This window comes from Solea senegalensis, linkage group LG16 (assembly GCF_019176455.1).
Source record: "Solea senegalensis isolate Sse05_10M linkage group LG16, IFAPA_SoseM_1, whole genome shotgun sequence".
NCBI lineage: Eukaryota > Metazoa > Chordata > Actinopteri > Pleuronectiformes > Soleidae > Solea > Solea senegalensis.
In genome coordinates this window covers 20,069,839-20,091,115 of record NC_058036.1, presented here as the reverse complement: position 1 = coordinate 20,091,115, position 21,277 = coordinate 20,069,839, and the positions used below count along the sequence as shown (strand labels likewise).

At 43.2% G+C, this 21,277-nt stretch overlaps 2 protein-coding genes across 10 annotated transcripts in view; both read right to left on the bottom strand.

Annotated features, from left to right (window-relative positions):
- Positions 1 to 2,878, bottom strand: part of LOC122782745 (peroxidasin) — a 46,135-nt gene extending 43,257 nt beyond the window's left edge. For both annotated transcript variants that reach the window (XM_044047244.1, XM_044047245.1), the window contains exon 1: positions 2,623 to 2,878. In XM_044047244.1, the coding sequence (XP_043903179.1) occupies positions 2,623 to 2,807 (185 nt within the window). In that variant the 5' untranslated portion in view covers positions 2,808 to 2,878. The remainder of the gene's footprint in view (positions 1 to 2,622) is intronic.
- A 4,416-nt stretch (positions 2,879 to 7,294) lies between these two features.
- The window catches only part of myt1lb (myelin transcription factor 1-like, b), an 89,206-nt gene continuing 75,223 nt past the window's right edge, over positions 7,295 to 21,277 (bottom strand). For 4 of the 8 annotated variants that reach the window (XM_044047182.1, XM_044047181.1, XM_044047183.1 and 1 more), the window contains exons 12-23: positions 19,520 to 19,753; positions 17,718 to 17,839; positions 17,208 to 17,270; positions 16,587 to 16,655; positions 16,197 to 16,259; positions 15,770 to 15,853; positions 12,936 to 13,157; positions 11,635 to 11,729; positions 10,849 to 10,952; positions 10,718 to 10,765; positions 9,985 to 10,044; positions 7,295 to 9,059 (exon numbers count right to left, since the gene is read on the bottom strand). In XM_044047182.1, coding sequence (XP_043903117.1) covers positions 8,919 to 9,059; positions 9,985 to 10,044; positions 10,718 to 10,765; positions 10,849 to 10,952; positions 11,635 to 11,729; positions 12,936 to 13,157; positions 15,770 to 15,853; positions 16,197 to 16,259; positions 16,587 to 16,655; positions 17,208 to 17,270; positions 17,718 to 17,839; positions 19,520 to 19,753 — 1,305 coding nt within the window. In that variant the 3' untranslated portion in view covers positions 7,295 to 8,918. Of the gene's footprint in view, positions 9,060 to 9,984; positions 10,634 to 10,717; positions 10,766 to 10,848; positions 10,953 to 11,634; positions 11,730 to 12,935; positions 13,158 to 15,769; positions 15,854 to 16,196; positions 16,260 to 16,586; positions 16,656 to 17,207; positions 17,271 to 17,717; positions 17,840 to 19,519; positions 19,754 to 21,277 lie in introns of those variants that run through there. The other 4 variants (XM_044047185.1, XM_044047186.1, XM_044047184.1 and 1 more) reach the window with 3 other exon arrangements.

Here is a 21,277-nt window from a genome sequence, read left to right as displayed (position 1 = left end):
AGTACTGTTGCCCAGTGTAATGGCGAATAGGGATCCTAATAAACAAACAACAATCTGACAAATAGTGGGGTTCAATAAAAACATGTCGATCAACATAAATAAGAAGCTAAAACCAGCAAAGACTAGACAGAAAACATGACAGAAGAAAAACTTACAGTAGCTATGCCTTACAAGAAAGTCATCAATTCATTGTTTCAGCCCAGGTTTCCCACACCTTGTTTGACATCAAATTCAAGGACTTTCCAGGACCAATTCCCTCAAATTCAAGGACCAAATGTGCTGACACAGCTTAAGAGGGGAGAGCAACTTACCCACTAACGTCCACTTTCATTTATTTGCAGCCCGCTCTACATTTGGCCAAGTGGGAGATCCTGAAATTTGCATTTCCCACCCATCACATCATTTGCCCTCAGTGGACAGTGTCCACAACAACACTGCAGGACACATGAAACAGTAGGTGATGTCATTGGCAGCGAGAGACATTTACCTAAATCTCAACTTAACTCACTTTCTTGCACAAAATTCAAGCACTTTCAATGACCCACTTCTTTTTAGGGTCATTTTTTTCAAATTCACAAACTTTCAAGCACTTCAAGGACCCATGGGAACTCTGTTAGAACCTCATTCTTTGCAACATTGTAGAAACTAAATGACCAAATTTACTAAAAACAATGTAAAAATCAGCGAAGACGTCCAAACACGGAACCCAGAGCTACCGAGTCATGAAATCCAAAACCTGGTGCTTTGATATTGCACGTCATACACAAGAGGAATACTTGTCGCAGAGTCTTTTTCTGGAGTTGCTAAGGTAATTCCAGTAAAACAAACAGTTTATATTCGACGCTGGCAACACAGCAGTAATGTAGAAGCAATCATTTCAGCAAATCCCCGAGAAGATATGCAGCAGTATCATGACAAAGGAAATGTAATTTATGATCATGCCTCGAGCAGAAAGTCCACAGAGAAAACAGCTGAAAAACAAATGTAGGCCAGAAAGAGAAAAAAGTCCATGTTTCTGGGTCCAAGTGTCATGTAGAAAGACTCCTGGCAAAAAGCCCGTGTGAAGTTGGACCTCAGGGCCGACACTTCTCTACTGCACCGGCCCAGAGGAAACAGAAAGAAATTCAAAAGATTCAAAACGTTCAAAACAAAAATATTCACGCTTTTAATCCACTTTTAAAACACCTGTCTTCTATGGTCACTTTCATTTTGAAAATCCAACAGTGTTTTGTGTGTTTGTCATGACAGAAGTGACCTCCTACCTGAGGCTTCTGTAGCAAACCCTCTCCTATACTCTTGTTATTGTCCCATATTATTAAGAGTCTGTGTCCAGTTAAGAGAAAGAATGCAGTTCCTGTACCTGCACAGCACACGCACGACTGCAGGTCAAGTGTCTCACAAAGAAAAACAAATACTACACCCACTATTACTTAATCCTGCGAAGCTCTCGTGATCTCGACCAAAGCCAGGAAGGACGGTACAATATACAAGTGATATGAAACGCAGAAACTCAGTAAACCCAGTAAAATACATGTTCTCATTCTGTCTTGACTGCCATGTTATGGGGATTAATTGGATCAGCCACAGCAGACTGACCACAAATTGCAGGAACACAACTGCTCCTCACATTTAGACATTCCTGAGAAGACACTTCGTCTTCACAGGTGAGCTCAGGAGAGGACGAGCAGCAACGGGGGGAGAATTTCACACAGGAGGAGGAGGAGGAGGAGGAGGAGGAAGGACGGCCGGGTACGAAGAGTGTTCATGTCCCGACACGACAGCCGAGCAGAGGCAACAAGTGGCTGAGGCTTCAAAGCTCCTTCAAGGAGTTCCTGGGAAACCACAGCGTCCTGTGATCACATTCACACACGTTCTAAACTATCTCTGGAGGTAGAGGGTGGACTTCTTCTTTACTTTGGGAGGCGTCTGGGGCAGAGGACAGGGCTGATTCTGAGTATGCTGCTGTGGTGCATTTGTCCCCCTGCCCACAGCCTGAAAGGAGCTTTTTATAGACCCATCCATTATGGACTGGACTGCAGTGAACCACTAAAGACAAAAGGCAGGGCAGATACTGTACATGGAGTCATGTGGTCTGGTGACTGATGGACAGGAACATTAAAGTCATCCACGTCACGTCCACAGAAGAAGGTTGATCTGGAAATGCAGTCTAACTTTAGCCAGAACAACACTGTAATACAGTAATAAAATGTGACTGGTCAAAGTGTGTCATGTCCCAGAGACGTGGACTAGTCCGTGGTTCGCGTACCTCTGTGTGACCCTAAAAAGCCTTTTCATTAACCTCTGCTGCAGCTAACAGCTCAACTCACTGGCAGGTGTCATAACTGTGCGTCATAAACGCTGCGCCGCAACATTTACCTGCGACTTTAGCACGAGATGGACTTTTCCTGAGACACTGCAGCGACTTCACTAACTTTGAGCCGAGAGTCAAAGTTACTTCTGCGCTCTTCAACAAACCAAATCACCGCCAAACAACTGCCCCGCAGTCACACTTCATGTGTGGACACATTGTTGCGCGCTTTCGCCGCATACTTGAAATACTCGCGACATGTTCCCTGTTCCCTGTTCCCGGGGCTCGGTCGCTGCTAAATGAAAGCTACTTACAGGATGGTGGTCTGAGGCGACACTGCCGGCACCGTCTCCAGGTTCAGATGCATACATCTCACCGTGGTTCGGAAACACAGGCAGCGGCTCGGGCAACAAAGTCCAGAGTGTGGTCCGCCGGCGAGCAGCAACAACGCGGCCGCGAGCAGACACGGAGAAAAGAGCTGGGCAGCCCGCAGCGCCATTGCTGAGCAGTGAGCCGAGCAGAGCACAGAGAGACCGCCAGCTGGCCCTCTGCACGCGCACGCACACACACACACACACACACACGCGCGCAGACAGACACGCAGGAGTACACTAACACACAACCACTAACTACTAACACAGAGGCAGAGAGGGCGAGACACACACACAGAGAGAGAGAGAGAGAGAGACAGAACGTTGTGTTCCACCCTCATGTGTTTCCCCAGCTCATTTAGAGAGTAACATATTAACTATTTCAGATTCTTCTGTAAATCAAAAGAAAGAAAGAAAGAATATTTACCAACCACCTATGTTGGTTTTCATAGCCTAAAACCATGGTTCTCAAACCACCAGTGGTACGCAAGAGCTTCCTCTGGTGGTACTTGGGAGGAAAATCATAAGAAGTGCATAAGAAATGAAACAAATACTAATAATAAAAATATGAAGAAGAATTAGAGTCACCTTATCTCTCGCTCCATCTTAATCTAATTTCACTTCACCAGTGTGTGTATATATGAGGAAGAGGAGGATACATCTGCCTCCTGTGAAAAGTTACACCAAAAGTTTGAGAAGCACTGACTTTGTTCTTCGACCTGTCGCGTGTACGTTTTAAATACAAACAAATGTCAGTCACAGTTACAGAGACTGGACAATAATAACATTACAGCAGCTCGATTGGATCATTTATTTCCCATTTGAGGCGAAAGCTTACTGTGCAAATAAGAGTGACTGTCTGTGCCCACAGAAACCCAACCAAGAAGAAAGAGAAAGCGCTACATCCTTTTTTGGTGTGCAAAGGCCGCTGTAGCTCCCTGCCGTGCTCGGGAATGACGGGTTAGTGGAGGAGTCTCCCGTCTGCTGCACTAAATATCACAAATTCTTACACACTTGACCTTTAAAAAAGACCACGAGTTAATAAAAGCCCCGCCCAAAGTAACAATAAGAGCCTAAACATGCATTTTCCATTCCCATAGAAAAGCCTCGACCAACTCCACTTCCTCACGTATAAAGGAAACTGTGTTTTGAAAATTCCACCATTGAAGTCAAATCAGTGAGCCAGGATATACACCAGGGTCCTGCACCTTGTAAAACCACGTGGAACCAAGCAATTAATAATACTTATTTCATCTGTGCTTGTTCTGACATGTTGGTGAATTTGCCTTGAAAGTTTAGTGAAGGTCACAAGGTGAAAAATGACAAAAATGAACAGAGGAATGTACAAAAAAAAACCCCTCTCATCATTTCATTCAGTTTGAAAGGTCCCTGGCGGCCCCTGGTGGCAGCTTCAGGTCCTGCCTGTAAAATGATTTTTGATTTGTCCTAAGAGCAGGAGCCGGATAATGTTAACAACACTAAACAAAACCAAGTTGGTTAAAACACTGGTGTGTTTGTTTGCCTTTAAACGAGAGAAATAAATACATAATGCAACTTTACCTGAAGTTGGAGTGTCTAATACTTGCAATATTATTTTGTTTCTGTGTATTTCTACCTGTCAATCCTCTCTAATAAAACTTTAGGAAACAATTGTAAAACACACTGATTTTGTCCAGAAAATGAGACCCAGTTTTGTCTTTGCATGTCTGAAAACTATGATTCATCGAGGATTATCTCAGGGAACAATGTAAAGCTAAGCTAAATGAATCACTGACTTTAGACTAGTGGGCTAACTAGCATTTGATTAATCACAGGTGTGTCCACACACAAGCGTGAGAATGGAGACAAATGTTGTATCTTTGTAAATAACACTACACATCAGTACACAGACTTTAGAGTTTAAGGTTTTTCTTCATGTTCTGCTGGAACACAAAAGAGTCCTGGTCCAGTTCTAGACAACTAACGATATCAATATAAACCAATATTTAACATTAGTTTAGCTAAAAACAACTGGAATTCCTGCTTTTGTGACACGAATCTACTGTTACTGGCACAGTCTATTGTTATTGTTAGCATTTCCAAAGCTAACAGTGCTATCTCAGTGGTTCTCCACAGCCTGACACACTCACTGCAGACAGATATTCACCATACAAGCGTTGTTTTAGTTCATTCTGTGAAGCTCCTTGGGCTTTCCCACGTCCTCTTTTGGCCAAATCAATATAGTCTTTTTGGTTTTGAGTTCCCTGTTTGTGCAAAGTCTGGGTCATTTCAAAGTCAGCACTATAGTTATTAAGTTAAACCTGAAGTCAGACCATTTGTGAACCCCAAATGAAATACTGCTGCACAGATCATAATAAATGCTACAAAAATACCATTGATGTATCTCATATAATGTGTTGTACATTAGACTTAGCTGACTTTCCCATACTGTCAAATATTTCCATTTTTCATGACTCAGTAGTGGACGTGTGATTGGTCAGGGTGATTCGGTGCCGGTGACGGATCAATGACGCCAAATGATCCATCTGAGTCAAGAACTGAAAAGCAGACAGACGTGATCGGTGAAAGAATGACCCCCACCTGCTGACATTCAAATACGGACCATATGCTGTGCAGTATGCACTGAGACTGACTTAGTCGTCAAACTTCCAACATAAATAAAAATATTTCAGGAAAGTGGAACGACGCCAGGTCAGAAGCTGAAAAAAAGGTTTTGTAAGGAATCTGTACAAAATGTTCTGGGAATATAAAATCTCTGGTTGATGCACTTGGGTCTTCATGTCGTCATTTATGAACGTCAGACTGTGAAAATGATCTGTTCAGACATGTTACAGTGTTTCCCGTCCTGGCAGCAAGATTTTTAAAGCCATAGTGCGTAATCTTTTAAATGTAAACAAGTGCACAGACATTTAGAAGGGCAGGGGCACCAATTCAAAGGGTCCCGACTGGCACTTATATATTTTTTTTAATACTTTATTAATCCTTTAGAGGAAATTCAAACCCATCCTCTACTAGGAACCTTCCTAGAACAAGGCAATCAGAGATGGCAGACCTCGCCCCAGTCACACATCAAGCCTTTGGCGGCCTCTGTTGGTCATATTGGCAAGTGCAAGTGTGGAAGCACAAACAAACAGACAGACACACACACACAGAGCCACTAAAAATACTCTCACTCCGTGGGGTGAAGTGATTAGGAGCAGTGGGCAGCCACTGAGCAGCACCCAGGGAGCAATGGGGGGTATCGAATCGAACCTGCAACCTTCTGGTTACAAGCCAAATTCCCTTTCCACTTGACCATGGGCTGCCCCAAGGTCAGGCAGGCATATCCAATGCATCTTTTAAAGTTCCCTGCATCACCTCATCATCTCCACCAGAAACACACTCCTATAGAAACAATCCATTTTTTAAATGTAGATTTTGCTTCATGAAGCCCATCAGCTCCACTTGAGGTTTCTGTGTTACTGTCTATTTTTATTGTTAGCATTTCTCAAAGCTAACAATGCTATTTCAGTGGAGGATGGAGACAGATGGAGGCAACAGCAACGTCGTCGGGCAGTTTGATGGAATAAACACACGTGTGCCGTCCTGTGGTTTGGATTTAGGTGGAGACATTGTGTAATGAACACACACGAGTTTGTTTTTTTTTTTACAATCCTCTGGCAACACCATTTTTTTTCTTTATTCAGAGTAAGATGTGTCAACATCCAGCATGACAAAAATTGTACAAAGTTCACAATTTATAAATTAAATATCACAGCAACTTGTGATCTCACACATTTATAGCAAAATTAAAATGTCAACAAATCCATGCTGTGTAGTACAAAAATAAATCAAACTTCAGTTCCACAGAGAGCACAATAGTTTATACAAAATCCTGTCTTTGTTGATGGACACTCAGATCAACCTCCAAATGAATCGGCTCAAATAAAATAATAAACTCTGATGAAATTCACAATAATTTATATGAAAAAGTCGGCATTCTAAATACTTGACAACCGTTTTGTGTTCCCTATAGATAGTCACAGATAACTCTTTTCAGATTTGTTGTTTATGTACCAACATCAGATGAGCAGCCAGTTTGTGCTTTAAAAACCCCTTTTTCCATTTTTCGCTGATAATGAGAATTAATTCAAAAACTGGTACTAGCTATTACTCTACTGAAGCATTACTATAATTGGCAAAAAGCTGCAGACACGATGCTGCGGAGAAAGGCGTATGCAGTCATGGGTGATGGGTAGTAGAGTCCTGAAAGAGGACAGTAAAGTACAATAGATGGGATTGGGTTAGGTGGACGACAAGCACCTTTTGCATTAGCTCTCAAAAAAGGCAAATTTTGAACATGATCGCTAACAACTAGAACAACAGATTGGATGGGTGTATACAGCCAGGCATACAGGCGTTACGCTGGATTGCAAACCCCCACGAGGGTCTCGTTTCACTAGACCTTTGTTTTCTTTCACTTAAAAAAAAAAACAAAAGAAAAGAAAAAACTTCAATTGATTGACTATTTATCCTTTGTACAGTGATTAGATATAAAGTGCTGCTGGGGGATAACTTCATCTTCCTAAAACATAGCAAAAATGAAATAACTTTGTTAATGTTTTTTTTTCTTTTCTTTTACATAATAGCCTACAGTATAACTGCTATGGTTATAATCATCCTTTTTTCTCTGATTTCAAGTCCCTGTTCTTCCTTCTTCAGTGGTACTAAATCCACACATACAGTGGCTCCAAGCAGTTGGTTGCTCCAATCGTGTGCCAAAGAGGTCACCTGGAAAATTGCACGCCGCCGTACACAAGGATAATATCTTCAAGGACAAGTGCAAATAGTCTACTGGCACATAAGTGGGGACAGTGACCCTGTAAGTCCCGCTGTCATACTCTATAAATACTCTTTAAAAAACGCTCTGAAACCCTCCTTTTAGGTGCTCGGGTACTGCTTTTAGTTCCTGTAAGAACATCAAAACATGGAAACGAAGGTGTCCCTGTGCAAAATCGTACAGAAAAAAAGTGGAACTCATATACTTTCCCCCTTCTAAATCTCAATGTTCAGGTTCCCTCCTCTTTTTTAAAAAGACTTTTTGTATTAAAAGATTTGTATAAAAATCAATATTTTACATAGGCTATATTAAAAAGACTCATGTTACCCCTCTATGCTTATAAACAAGAAATTGCATATACCCAACCGCTTTTTTTCCCTTTCGCAGATTGCATCCTGTACCTTATATAAACAAATGATTTCATAATTCTATTGCTGAGACGTTTCTTGATCCTAGCAACACAGGTCTTGAGATTGAGCAGATTTGATACTAGAAAGGCTAAAACGTGGTCTAGGTCATTGTCTTTACACGTCATTTCTATTTGAGATTAATCAAGGATGAGCATGTGAACATGCATGCGCCGCACAGATGTCTTCCTCTAGGAATGAATTGGCTCTCCTAGATCTTGGGAATTCCACCATCGGGTTTCCGTGTAGTGATGTTTACAATATGCAGACTGTTCATACATACATTCATACAAACATCTGGTCAGTTTCCTCTTCAGATTCATTTACAGCACCGATTAAAAATGCCCCCACCTACAGCTACACTTCCTTTTTGTTTCCATAAAAAAAAAAAAGAAAGGAAAGGAAAAACAAACACAAACATTTCTCAAGCATTGTCAGAAAATAAAGCAATTTGCAAACCAGTTCTTGCTCTTGAATAATCTACACACAAGAAGAAAAGAAGAAGAAGAGGAAGAAGGAGAAGAAACAAGTCCAAAAATCACCCGCTGAGAGAAAACCAAACCGCTTTCTTCTTACGCGCGGTGTTTTTTTTTCAGTTTTATTTCACTGTCCATGGTTTTTTTTTTCCGAAACGATAAAAGGAACGAATGTTCCGTTATCATTAGCTTACTGTTCAGGAATATACACTAAAAATGTGCATACATGAGCAGCTAGAAACATGACATGACACGATGTCAGCTCATATGAAAACGTACAAAATGTGAATGTCTTCAAAAACTACTTTGCGGTTTACTCGTTTGTGTTCTTCCTCAAAGCAAGAGCCAAAAAGGAACCAAAGACGGAAAGAAATGAGCTTGAGGTCTTTCGAAGCGTGACACCTCTTTTTTTGAGAGAAAAAAAAAGAAGAATTTAGAATATTAACACTATATAAGATACTGCACCGGACCGAGGAGCTCGAACCATCTCCGCCTGTTTGCCCGTGGGTTCAGACTGAGTCTCCATTGACTGCATGGTTACACTTGAATCCCTTGAACAGCTTGCTTGATGTTTTCCAACAGGGCTTTGTTTTCGGGGTTATGGTACTGGTCTTGATTTGTGTACATATCCGTTAGAGTGGTCACATAGGCGTCAAAGTTCTGCTCGCTGATTGGCCCCTGCAGAGAAACAAGAGAGACAACACGGATAAGTCTCTGAATACTGTGGATCTTTACTCAGCATTACCTTTCATTTTCAAATTCATGATTCATGATTCAAATTTTATCTTCTTTGTTTTCATCGATTTTCTTTGATTGCAAAGAACCCCAAAACAAAAGAATTTTTGCCATTTTTAATACTTTGATTATTTTGTCATCTGAAAACTGATCGCTGCTAAATTCGGTTCAACTTTATTGTCATTGCACATGTCACAGGTACAGGCAGCGAATGAGCCTGTTACTTAATAGTTTTTTATTTTAAACATAAAAGGGAACTGCAATGCAAACAAAAACAGGGAGTCGGACATTTTTATGTAATCAAGCAATTTTCTTTATCACTTATAACAAAAATCTGTCAAAAAATAGGGTACAAAAAAGATATAGAAGAAGAAATAGCATTATATACATATATAACGCTATTTCTTCTTCTATATCTTTAGAGGTAGTACAAAGTTATTCCAGCAGAGGGCTCTTGACAGAGGAACTCTGAACTGTCTGAAGTGTCCTGTTTAGTTTTTTTAGACTGAGGTCTACAGAAAAATTACCAAAACTATTGGTAATAATAACTAATTATAATTATTATCATTTAATTTATTATTATTTCCTTGTTATTTGTTTCATTGTCCACACACACACATACAAACACACACACTATGATCCAATACCCTGGTTTATACAGTAGAACTATATTTATGATTTTCCTCCAAAGTACCAACAGAGGAAGCCTACGTACCATTGGTGGTACACATACCACAGTTTGAGAACCATGGCACAACAACAATTTAGAGTTTAAAGAGTAAATAAATAGAGTGATGTTTAAATCCATGTTCAGTATAGAGTTGCTTTTAAGTCTTGTATAAAAACGACACGTGACTCATTGACTCACTTGTTGGTGCATCTGTAAGCAGCTGTTCTGTAGCGGAGGCTCTTTGTGCGCCAGTGGTTTCTGCGGAGAGATCGGAAGCACACACACATTTCCATTTCACTCTGCTCTCCCTGAAACACCAGGTTGTCATTGTCATATGCAAACACTAGGTGGCAGTGTTGGATTAAAAAGCCATACGCGTCCAAGGCCTCAGATGAAGTGGAGAAGCAGAAGGTGGACAGTGATAAAGACGAGACACTGAGACAAAAGCAGAGCCAGCCCAAATCAAATCTCAACTGCTGCATTATAAAAAGGAGGATATGAAGTGTCACTCATCTCTTTGTAAGTTCATTATGTGCAAATAATTAGTGATTAAAATGAAAGTCTGAGCGTTAACTTCAAAAACATTATTTTAAAAAGCAGCGTTTCATTCTTAAACGTTACAATAAAGCTTTTCATGATCACAACAACACGAAAAACTAGAGTGTATGTGTTTCGTTTTTGTCACATTTGAAAACTCCCCCATGACAAGCAGATGCTCCACATGTCACACTCAGCATGCAGTCGACTGTGATCGATGGTTGAGCTGCTGTAATGCTGCAAAGAGCTGGATGTTCTGCCACTTCTGTACCAGCTCGTGGTTCCTGGGGGCCCTTACCATGTCAGGGAGCTGCACATTAGCTAAAGTGTTAATCACTGACTGGCTGAGGTTGGCCAGCTCATGCAGGAGACATTCATTTTGCTGTTCAATCACCTTGTTTTCCTCCTCCATGGACTTCAGGTTGGACTCCATGGTTGTGATCTGAGGAGAGGGAGGGTCGGACGACAGGGTGTTACAGCAGCACGGGGCAGGCGCCGCGCCGCCGCAGACAGGAAGTGACTTACCTGCGTTCTCAGCTTAATCATGTCGGACTCCACTTGCGAATTAGATTCACTTAAACCTTTGATTTCGTCGTCCAGCTGTTTGATCTCCTCCTCGTGCTCCAGCCCTACGGATGAGCAGCGACATTAGCAGCGACACTTAACGGCAGAGAGTCCATCTCAAAATGAAATGAATGGCCATTATAAGCTCGGACTCAAGTCATTAAAAATGACTAAAATGTGACACTGCGCCGAGGGAAGGAGAAAAAGGAGGGAAGGAGGGAAGGAACTCTCCTGGACGACATGTGCGACTGTCTCCGGGTCGTTTTAGCTGATTAGGACAAATGACTTTATGATCATGTGACATCACAGAACAGATGGAGATCACAACGACCACGTCTGATTACTGCGACGTAAGCCCCGCCACGCGTCTCATTATTTACTCCTGAACAGAACTTTATTTCACACACACACACACACACACATCCAGGACTTCAGAGGACATTACATTGATTTACATTCATTTCCTAACTTACTTGAGCCTTAATCATAACTAATCCTAATCCTAAACTAAACCTAACCATGCCTTCACCTTAAAATGTAGTCATTGATGTTATGAGGACTATAATGTGAGTGTAAATAGATTTAGGTCCCCACAACAGGAGTAACACACACACACACACACACACACACACACACAGCCTCCTGATTGGTTTATTATATGAAATGTGAGCTCTGCTCAGTAAATGGTTTCACGTCTGCGTCCCTGATTTGCTGCATTGTGAGTGGGTGAGTGGGAGTTGGAGTTACCGTTGCTGGCGCGTTGCTGCTTTATTGTGAGCATTTCTACTCCAGAGAGCCTGGCTTTCCTCATGGCGGAGGTGGCACGTGGACAACCCGACAGACTGGAGGCAAAAATAAGAAGGAAGGACTGATTTACTACGTTACACACACACACACACACGCACACACACACGCACAATGAGCCAATTTAGTTTTATAGGCTGTTTTTACAAAGGCGAGATGAGAGGGAATATTCCATTACTGTCAAAAATCAAAATACAGCACTTTGATGAAGAGTCAGTGTTGTAACACAGTGTGTCCTCACTCATTTGGGTCAAAGTTTCATAATGCAACCAATATTATTGTGAGCACTTTAAGGACAGATAAATCCATACATTTAAAACGTTTAACTGGTGTCTGGGTTCACACTGCAGTCTCTAAAGTCCGGGTTCACTCTGCAGTCTCTAAAGGCCGGGTTCACAAGGTTCACTCTGCAGTCTCTAAAGGCCGGCCGGGTTCACTCTAAAGGCCGGGTTCACTCTGCTAAACTCTGCAGTCTCTAAAGGCGGGTTCACTCTGCAGTCTGTTCAGTCTCTAAAGGCCGGGTTCACTCTGCAGTCTCTAAAGGGGGTTCAGTTCAGTTCTAAAGGCCGGGTTCACTGGGTTCACTCTGCAGTCTCTGGTCGGGTTCACTGCAGTCTTCACACTGCGGTCTCTAAAGGCCGGGTTCACACTGCAGTCTCTCACAGTCTCTAAAGGCCGGGTTCACTCTGCTAAAGGTCTTCACTAGTCTCTAAAGGCGGGTTCACTTGCAGTTCTCTCTGCCGGGTTCACTCTGCAGTCTCTAAAGGGGTTCACTCTGCTGGGTTCACTCTGCAGTCTCTAAAGGCCGGGTTCACACTGCAGTCTTCACACAAGGTTCACACGGGTCTCGGGTCTCTAAAGGCGGGTTCACTCTGCAGTCTCTAAAGGCCGGGTTCACTCTGTCTCTAAAGGCCGGGTTCACTCTGCGGTCTCTAAAGGCCGGGTTCACACTCTAAAGGCCGGGTTCTCTCTAAAGGCGGGTTCACAGTCTCTAAAGGCCGGGTTCACTCTGCAGTCTCGCTGGTTAGACCGCTTCACGTCATATTGCGCTGTAACGAGCTGAGATCTCAAAGAACTGTGCTCATACTTATACATCTTTATTCAGTCTTTAGTAAGTGACAGGTTCTGTTTCTGCAGGTTTTACATCACTGTGTGTCCGTGCAGTATTTTCACTGGTAAAACCTCACAGCAGTTTTCTGGGGTTTGTTTCACCGCCACAGTGGGGCCGTGTTCCCCCGACCCACCTCCGATGTGTGAGGAAGCTGCCGCTGACGTGACCCGAGCCGTCGCAGCCCGGCGTGGGGCAGGACATGCCCTCCGTCTTCCCCGACTTCCATGTGAACTGGATGCCGTTTAGATAGCCGTCCTTCTGTCTCTTGGCTGCTATGGGGCATCCGGACGCACTTCTGTGGGACGCATACTTCCCGGTCACATGTCCCTGACCGTCACAGCCGGGGACGGGACACCTGGTGGTGACGGAGACAAAGGGAAATGTTTCAGTGAACAGCGACAACACATTTCATGTGAATGAATGCTGTGTGAAAACATAAATGCCATGCAGCGTTTCCTTCCTCTTTCTTTCACTTTGATAACAAACAGAAACATTCTGGTCTTATTTTGAAGCTGTCCCAGTAGCAGCCTTATCTCACTTCTGGGTTGCTGACAGTGCATCAACACCAGCCCTAATCAGATGCAATGAGGCGTTAAATTATTCCAAATGTCACATTGGGCCAAATGCATTTTGGCTAAAACTAGCACTGGTCGTCAAAGTAACAGTTGTGTCTGCAAAATAGCCGGGTTTAGTTCAGCTTCACGGCTTTTTGAGTGCAAATAAAGATGCTTGTGGTTTGATGTGCACTATTTGACGTTATTTCGGATCGTTTTTCTGGTGATCCATCCGCCCCCCAGCCTTTCCACAAATGAACCCAGAGTGATCAGAATGGGTTACGCGGCGTCGTACGAACTCGCTTCACCTCGACGTGCTGACGACACGCTGCCAAAAAGCCAACGTTGTGTTGAATGAGTGAAACGGTGGTGAGAGGAGTTCATGTGTCCTTCATCCTTCACACCAAATCGTTTAACTAGATCAGAACAGAGACGTAATAGTCCATAATATGTGCGCGTACGACTGTATTTTCTGATTCAGTGACTGAATCCGACTCATTTCAAATGAGAAAACACATAACGTAGGAAATGAAGGGCTGTGATTGGCAGCATCAGAACCTCTTCCACTACATATGGCTCAAGCTTGGTCTTAGCATATATAATCACAGTGGCTTTAAATTTAATAAGACCCTCCTCCCTGAAATCTTAAGCACAGTGTGGGTAACAATTAAATTCCATTTTGCCATAATGCAGCAGATGATGGCATTACCTCAGACTTAATGGAATCACTTATGTAACCTGATCATTTTGAGTATACCACGTCCATACGATGAGAATCACTCAGCACTGCCTCTGTGTCGTCTACTGTGATATTGAAAAATCTTCTTCTTTTTTTTTCTCGCTCTCTCAAGATGATTTGCAAGAACTGGGTGACACTAATATTCAGATTTATTGGAATGCCTGTAACATTTGCCCCGTAGATTTGTGAATTATTCGGAGGAGATGACTCATCATGATTCTTATTCCACCACGAGTGCACATTTATTTCAGCTCACAGAAACACATCAGTAACCTTCAGGCCAGACCGGCAGAATCTGGACACAGACTAATCCAGAGACCGAAGAGGCCGACAACTACCAGGCTGTGCTGGAACAGTTCACACTCATCCAGGAATATGTGAGTCTGGTAAGTGCTATGTTGTGGTTCATGTCACAGTTTCAGGGTTAAAAATGATCCGATTTTCAGTTTTAAACATGGACTGTGTATAAAAATGTTCTGAGATTCTGGGTCTGACACGTGAAGCTAATGCAGAAGTGACCTAAACATTGAATGTCTGGAATGAATCAGACGTGATTTTATATAGTTATTTAAAGTATGTTTAAACATGTATACAAATTACCCGGGGGTAAATTAGTAACCTATTTTTTTTTTTTTCATGAAATGTTATTATATAAAATAATATAATTGTTTATTATTTTCTGCCATGGAGTTTGAAATGAATGTTTTTAATTAATTATATTTTTAAATTTAAATTAAATAATTATTTAAATAAAATGAAATCAGTGAAAGTACAATGTTTATATAGAATTTTTATGTGAAAAAAAGGTGGACTTTCCCATACCAAGATGAGGGGGTTTCTACGTATAGATGTCTATAAATGACCCTGCTATTTACTTACAGTTTTACTCAATAGTTTATGGTCTGGCCTTTTTTAATGCAGCATGATATTCTGACATTCTGTCCATTATGGTTCCATTTATGTTCAAATAGACATGGACACCAAAACATTGACACTTAGCAGTCAGGACAACAAAACAAGACGGCACTAATACTAAACCCAACTTTACTTTAACTGCGCTTCATTGTCATGAGTGACCAGTGAATGTCCATAATCTAAACTCCAAAGATCACAGTGACAGGGAAACCTGCAGCAAAGTGTCCTCAGACATGATCGAGGATGGACAAAGTGTGTTGCTGCACCACCAGAGAAATCAATGCAGCTGCAGGGCTGAGGCCCAACAAGCCCACTGTGGAGTTTAGGCAGAGTCCAATCAATCTCTCTCTCTCCGTCTTCTCGTACCTGTGTGCCTGCAGCAGCTCGCCAGAGACCGCGCTCCCCGCTCTCTAAACTGCTACAAAGTTGCACGACTGAAGTTTTCCCTCCGCAACCTTTGGATTTGGGTTGAAACTTTACCCTCTTAGCACATTTGTCTTGTCAGAGCTAATGCTGATTTATTCTTGCTTGCATCAGTGCGTGTCAAAGATCAGTGCACTGGTTTTTCTGTTTTTTTCTTTCACATCACAGCCTCAACACTTTTGCTCCCATTCACATATCTTCCTTGCATCATTTTAAAATAAGAAAAGTCATGCAATTCTTTTTTTTTTTCTTTCTGTCTTTCACATGGGAAATGTGTCGGGTTACAGTATCTGAGTGCAGTGAGCAGAAGAGTGATGATCAGTGTCTGTACTGTACTTGATAGGCTCCTGGTCTTCCTTGTTCTCTTTGCTGTGGATGATCTTTATCCCACTTTTCCTGGCCCGTGGACACCCTGAGAGACTGCAGATAAATGACAGCGTTACCGAGCTGAAGCACAAGGTACGTGTTTGTGAATGTGTGTTGTGACAGAGTTGGCGAGGGAGGGAGGGAGGGAGAAAAGCAGACGCAGAATGACAGAAAGGTTTTGTGTGTACTTGCATTTATATTTTTAAAGCTTTAACTTTAAAGGCCTTTTTCAGAGTTTAAAACCCAGAGTTAAGGGTAAAAATGAGGGTAAGGCACTTAGCTGTGATGGTTAATGTCAGGGTAAGGGAGCAGGGAATGCATTTGTGTCTATGGTGTGTCCTCACTGAGATATATAAAACAAGTTTGTGTGTGTGTGTGTGTGTGTGTGTGTATTTACCTTCTGTGTGAGGCGTAGTTGCCAGTGATATGTCCCGAACCATCGCACCCTGGTGTCGGGCACCTGGGGCAGAAAACACAGAAAGGGCTCAGGGTCTACAGCAAAAAGTGCAGCAACATGGTGATTTTCCAAAGTTTAAAACAATTTTATATATCTATATCTATATCTATATATCTATATCTATATATAAATAATGATAATTTACTTTTCAGAGCAGAAACTATACAAATGAACAAGTATTTTCTTAAAAAAACAAATAAAAAGAGCAAGATATTGACAAATATAAAGTTTTATTTATTACAAATTTGACTTACATTGATAAACATTGACATGTTTGACCTTCACGCACAAACACACACACACACACCAGTGAGTCATCTCACGTCTTACTTGAGCTCTTGCGCGTTGTTGGCCAGCATACTTCGAATGCTTTTATCAGCTAAAGGGCAACCTGAGAGACTGAAAAATACACCAGGAGAAGATTAGATTCACCGAAACGACAGAGCACCCCCAACCACTGCAACACTCGCGTCAACACACTGAACGACACATGCGCACCCAGCGTCAGGAAATGCAGAAACAGACAGAAAAAAAGCAACGATGCAAGTGCAGGGAGCGGATTAGAAAATATTAACCCTCTGAGTATTTGGATTCAAACGTCACACTGGGGTCCAGACGTCTCAGACCTCTGGACCCCAGTGTGACGCTGAATGGTTAATGCTTAATGTGCACAGCGCTGTGGGAGGGGCCTGTAGGACTGTCTAACATCAGCTGAGAAGGTTTTACACACAAACCACTAAGAAAAGATTTAAGATTTAAAACATTTGTGAGTATCCAATAATGAATAATTCATTTGACGTCATTGTTTCAGGATGTCAGTAGTCAAAGGGCTAACAGAAGCAAAGACAGACATTGGGCCTAAATAACGGTGTTTGACAGCATCGTCGAGGTAAGCTGAAAACAATAAAGAGAGATGGACAGAGAATCCACCAGGAGAAAAGCAAGTCACACCTTCGATGTGAGGAGAAATTGCTCGTCAAGTGACCACTTCCATCACACGCCGGTGTGGGACATCTGCCACCGGAAAAATACACAGATTTACAAGCCCAAAGGGAAGGAGAAGAAAATGTGAACATTAGAGGAGATAAAAAAAAAAAGAAGAAGAAGCTCTGATTGGTTTGGTTTTCATTGTTTCCAGTTTAGCTTCACTGTCTGTGATTAACAGTGGGGTTCCTGAGTTCAGACACATGTACTGTGCTATGATACAGACAACTAGTGTTAGATAAATGCATCAGAAAAGAGGGGCGAGCATCAGTTAGCAGAGTAAAGATCAGCTCAGACACAGCTGTTAAATAAAAGTCACAGCAAGCCACTGCCAGCAACACAGAGGGGAAGAAAGAGAGCTGGAGCTCTGAGGTTAAACCAACCACAGAACCACAGAGACGGATGGAAACAAAAGAGGGAAGTATGATGGAGGGAAGTCGGGTGAGGGGGGGGGAGAGCACGAGTGGAGGCTCTTACGTTATCAGGTCCTTCTTACTCTCCTTGCACTGGAGGTACTTGGGCTTGGGACTGGGCATGTTGACATCCGTGGTGAAGGAGCGATCCTCCAGCAGGTCGTGGAAGGGATCCAGTTCATCTGGCTGAGGAGAGAAGAGCCGGTCAGACACTGCTTTAGTTGTTAGTTGACGAATGTACTCGGCTGCAGTTGAAGTGAATTTTATAATATTTCCACACGATAAAAACTCATTTTCCCCTCACCTTTCCTACCTGTGCTTGTTTTTTTTCCCCACACAAACACTCACTTGTCACTTTAAATGCAAATGGTTGAGTCTGTGTGACGATAGAGCCTCACTTGTCAGTCTCACAGAGGTGGAAAATAGAATCCCTGAGAGGAAATAATCACTCAATGCCAACTCAACTGTGTGTGTGTGTGTGTGCGTGCGCTCACTCATGGGTGTGCACATGTTCACACGGCATCATTCAGGGAGTTGGCCGAGTGTTTACGCCTCCAGTGCGTCACCCAGTCACTAGGTGGCACTGTGGGGCAGCGCCAGGCCGCGTCGGTGTCGGCGCTGTGCTTTGTCTGCAGTGCACACAGTCGGGGCAACGCTGGCTGCTGTTGATGCAAATCCTCTTTCCCTTTCTTCTGTGCTCGCAGTGTATATACAGTAATGCCCGTAGAGAGACAGGCCCAGATACAGCCCAAATTATCCGGCGCTCAAGCTGTCTCGGCGTGTGTGACGCCGGGTCAGCCGGCGAGCTTCTCCAATTAAAGGGAGCGTTAGGGCTGAGAGGCTGACAGGAAGGAGAAGGACACATGCATACGTACAGAGACGCACAGCCAACAGTGTGTGTGTGTGTGTGTGTATACGTGCACACACATCGTATGAATATTCATATCACACACACACACAAAGGCACATGTACTGTACATGCAAGCGCCTCCACACACACACACACACAGTTGCACCCAGCAGTGCTGCATTGATTTCCAGCAGTTCTTTGATGAGATGAGCCATTCCGATTCCCTCCCAAGGTGCTTCTTTGCATAATTCATTTTGGAGTGGAGCAAAATGTAATGGGGCGGGGGGTTTGGGGGGTATGACACAAACAGTGCAGATACCTCTGCGCACGGCAACGCTGACATCAATTAACATGCAGATTCATTAGGTCTCCGCCGCAAAATATGACTTCCTAATGACCGCGAATGCGACAGTGAGTCAGACGGGGAGGCTGGAAACCTAGATGACAATCAGATGGCAAGGCAAATGTTTGACTTGGAGACACTGTGTTGAATCAGTGGTTTTGGAGGGAGATAATTTGGGCTGAGATGCATCGAACAGACAGGATATAAGTGCCGCCTGCCAACTGTACAGTCTATCAGCTCCAAACGGCACCGACGATCACACACAGGATACAACTGTTTCAGAGTCGTCCTTTGTTTCTCTTCTCTCTCTCTCTCGTTACCACTTTTTAGTTAGTTAAAAAAAAGTGTGTAATTCTGTCTCACGTGGATCAACAGATTAAAGCTGCAGTGTGTGACTTTCTTTGTTGTTATTAATCTGCCTCTGTTTGGTCTTCATCTGAAAACAAGCGAAACTATCAGCCCTGACTGAGGGAGCGTTTGTGAGTATACAGCAGCAGTGCAGGGGAGGGCGGGGCAAGTGTTTATCACATCAAACTGCGTTGTTTTGAGGCGAAGAATCCACTTTGTCTTTTTGTTTGGGTTTAAAAAGGGCAGCATTTTACAGGCAGTGATCGACAGTCACATGGTGAAAAGAACTGAACAACCCCTGCCCTTGTTGTCTTGCCCCCTTTACCTCTTTGTCGTCCTCGTCTATGTGTTTGATCTTGGTGTAGTCGACTGGCAGGTCCCAGCAGTCAGCGGCGTCCCCCATGCCGTAGCAGCGGGAGCCCAGCAGGGCGGCTTGCCTCTGGGGCGACATGGGCTCGAGAGGGGTGAGCACAGAGTCTCCCCCAGCGTCGCCGCTGCACAGACGCTTGCTCATGCTCAGGTCCAACGTACCGTTCTCGTCCACATCGAGACCAGGACTCTGGAGGATGTGTGTGTGTGTGTGTGGGGTGAAGTAAGGTCAGTGCATGTGGTCAGGTGATTATGAGGTAGTGTAAGAGGATGCAAGGAAACAAGAAGGCAAGAGGGAAGAGAGACAGAAAAACACAGAGAGAGGGTTAAAAACACTGAAGACAACAGCAGCAGCACAAAGTGTGAATATTAAACACGTGACTACATGACATTTGCTGGTTTTCCAGTGATGTGCTCACGTTTGAACTTTTTTCAGATGTCTGTGAAGATCGACTTCAAAACATCTGAAACAATAAACTGATGTATTAATGAGCGCATTCATATTTGCCCCCGTGCACATGAAACCTCATACACTGGCAGTGGGCAGCATTACACGAGGGTTAAGAGGGTCAGAGGGAGAGGAGGTCACCAGTGCTTCAGCACGAGCGACTGTGGACCCCGTCTGTCTCTCTGCGTCCATCCGTGTGTGTGTGTGTGTGTGTGTGCGTCAGGGACAATATCTGATTGCAACTTTTCTGAAAAATATCACGCTTATGATCTGATTCGTGACAAAAGTCAAGCTTCATTTCAACATTCAGAGTATTATGTTTAGAATGTATCACAGCAGATACCGTCAAGATATATATATATGTATATACATATGTGTACTCAGGTGGTATATATATATATATACATATTTGGATTTATTAAGGATTTATGTATAAATCCTTAATTGCAGCATTTGAGATTTGCAAATTGCGATTTCCATATTAAAAATGAGTAATTGTTCAGCGGCAGAACCTAATCCCCGTGGGCTTTGGTTAAAGTTAGGATTACGATCCTGTGAACTGTGATCAGGTTACAGTTAGGTCTCAGCATGAACTGGTTATGAATGGTAAAGGTTAGGGACGCGGTTTTGCTCGGCCTGTCTGAAACAATACAAGTGAACACAGGGTCCTGAGAAGAAGAGCTGCACAGACGTGTGTGTGTGTGTGTGTGAGGCTAATGTGAGTGGACATCCTGGGGGGTCTGCTGTGCTGTGGGACACATCCAATGAGACTGAAACATTCACCTCATCTCCTCCATGTGTGCTTGTATTTGTTTATTTCTGCAGACTTTTAGTTTTCTTCATCCTGAATCTAGATCCACGTCCACGTGTTGTGAATATGTGTGCGTGCGTTTACGTCCTCGGCCTCATGAATAGCCGTCCTCTTACGTCTTTCCACCTTGTTCCCTTTGCTCTCTTTCATAAGCAGCAGCATGTGCTCTAACGCTTATTCCAGCCGACAGTGTCCCTGGAGGTGGATTCCTCTGGTGTCTCTGTGACGCACATGGACCCCGATACTGGGACCGGCCGTGAATACTGCAGGAAGTGTGGCTGAACTTAAAAATAGGAGAAAGAACATGTAGTGTAGTAAAAGTGCAGTTAGGGCCCGGTCATTAGTTAGCAGAGAAAAATAACTCAGTGTGAGCTATAGGTGCGATTAAAAACTCGGGAACCAAGCCAGACAAACATGGAGAACACGAGGGCTTCTCATTATCACGAGCACGACGC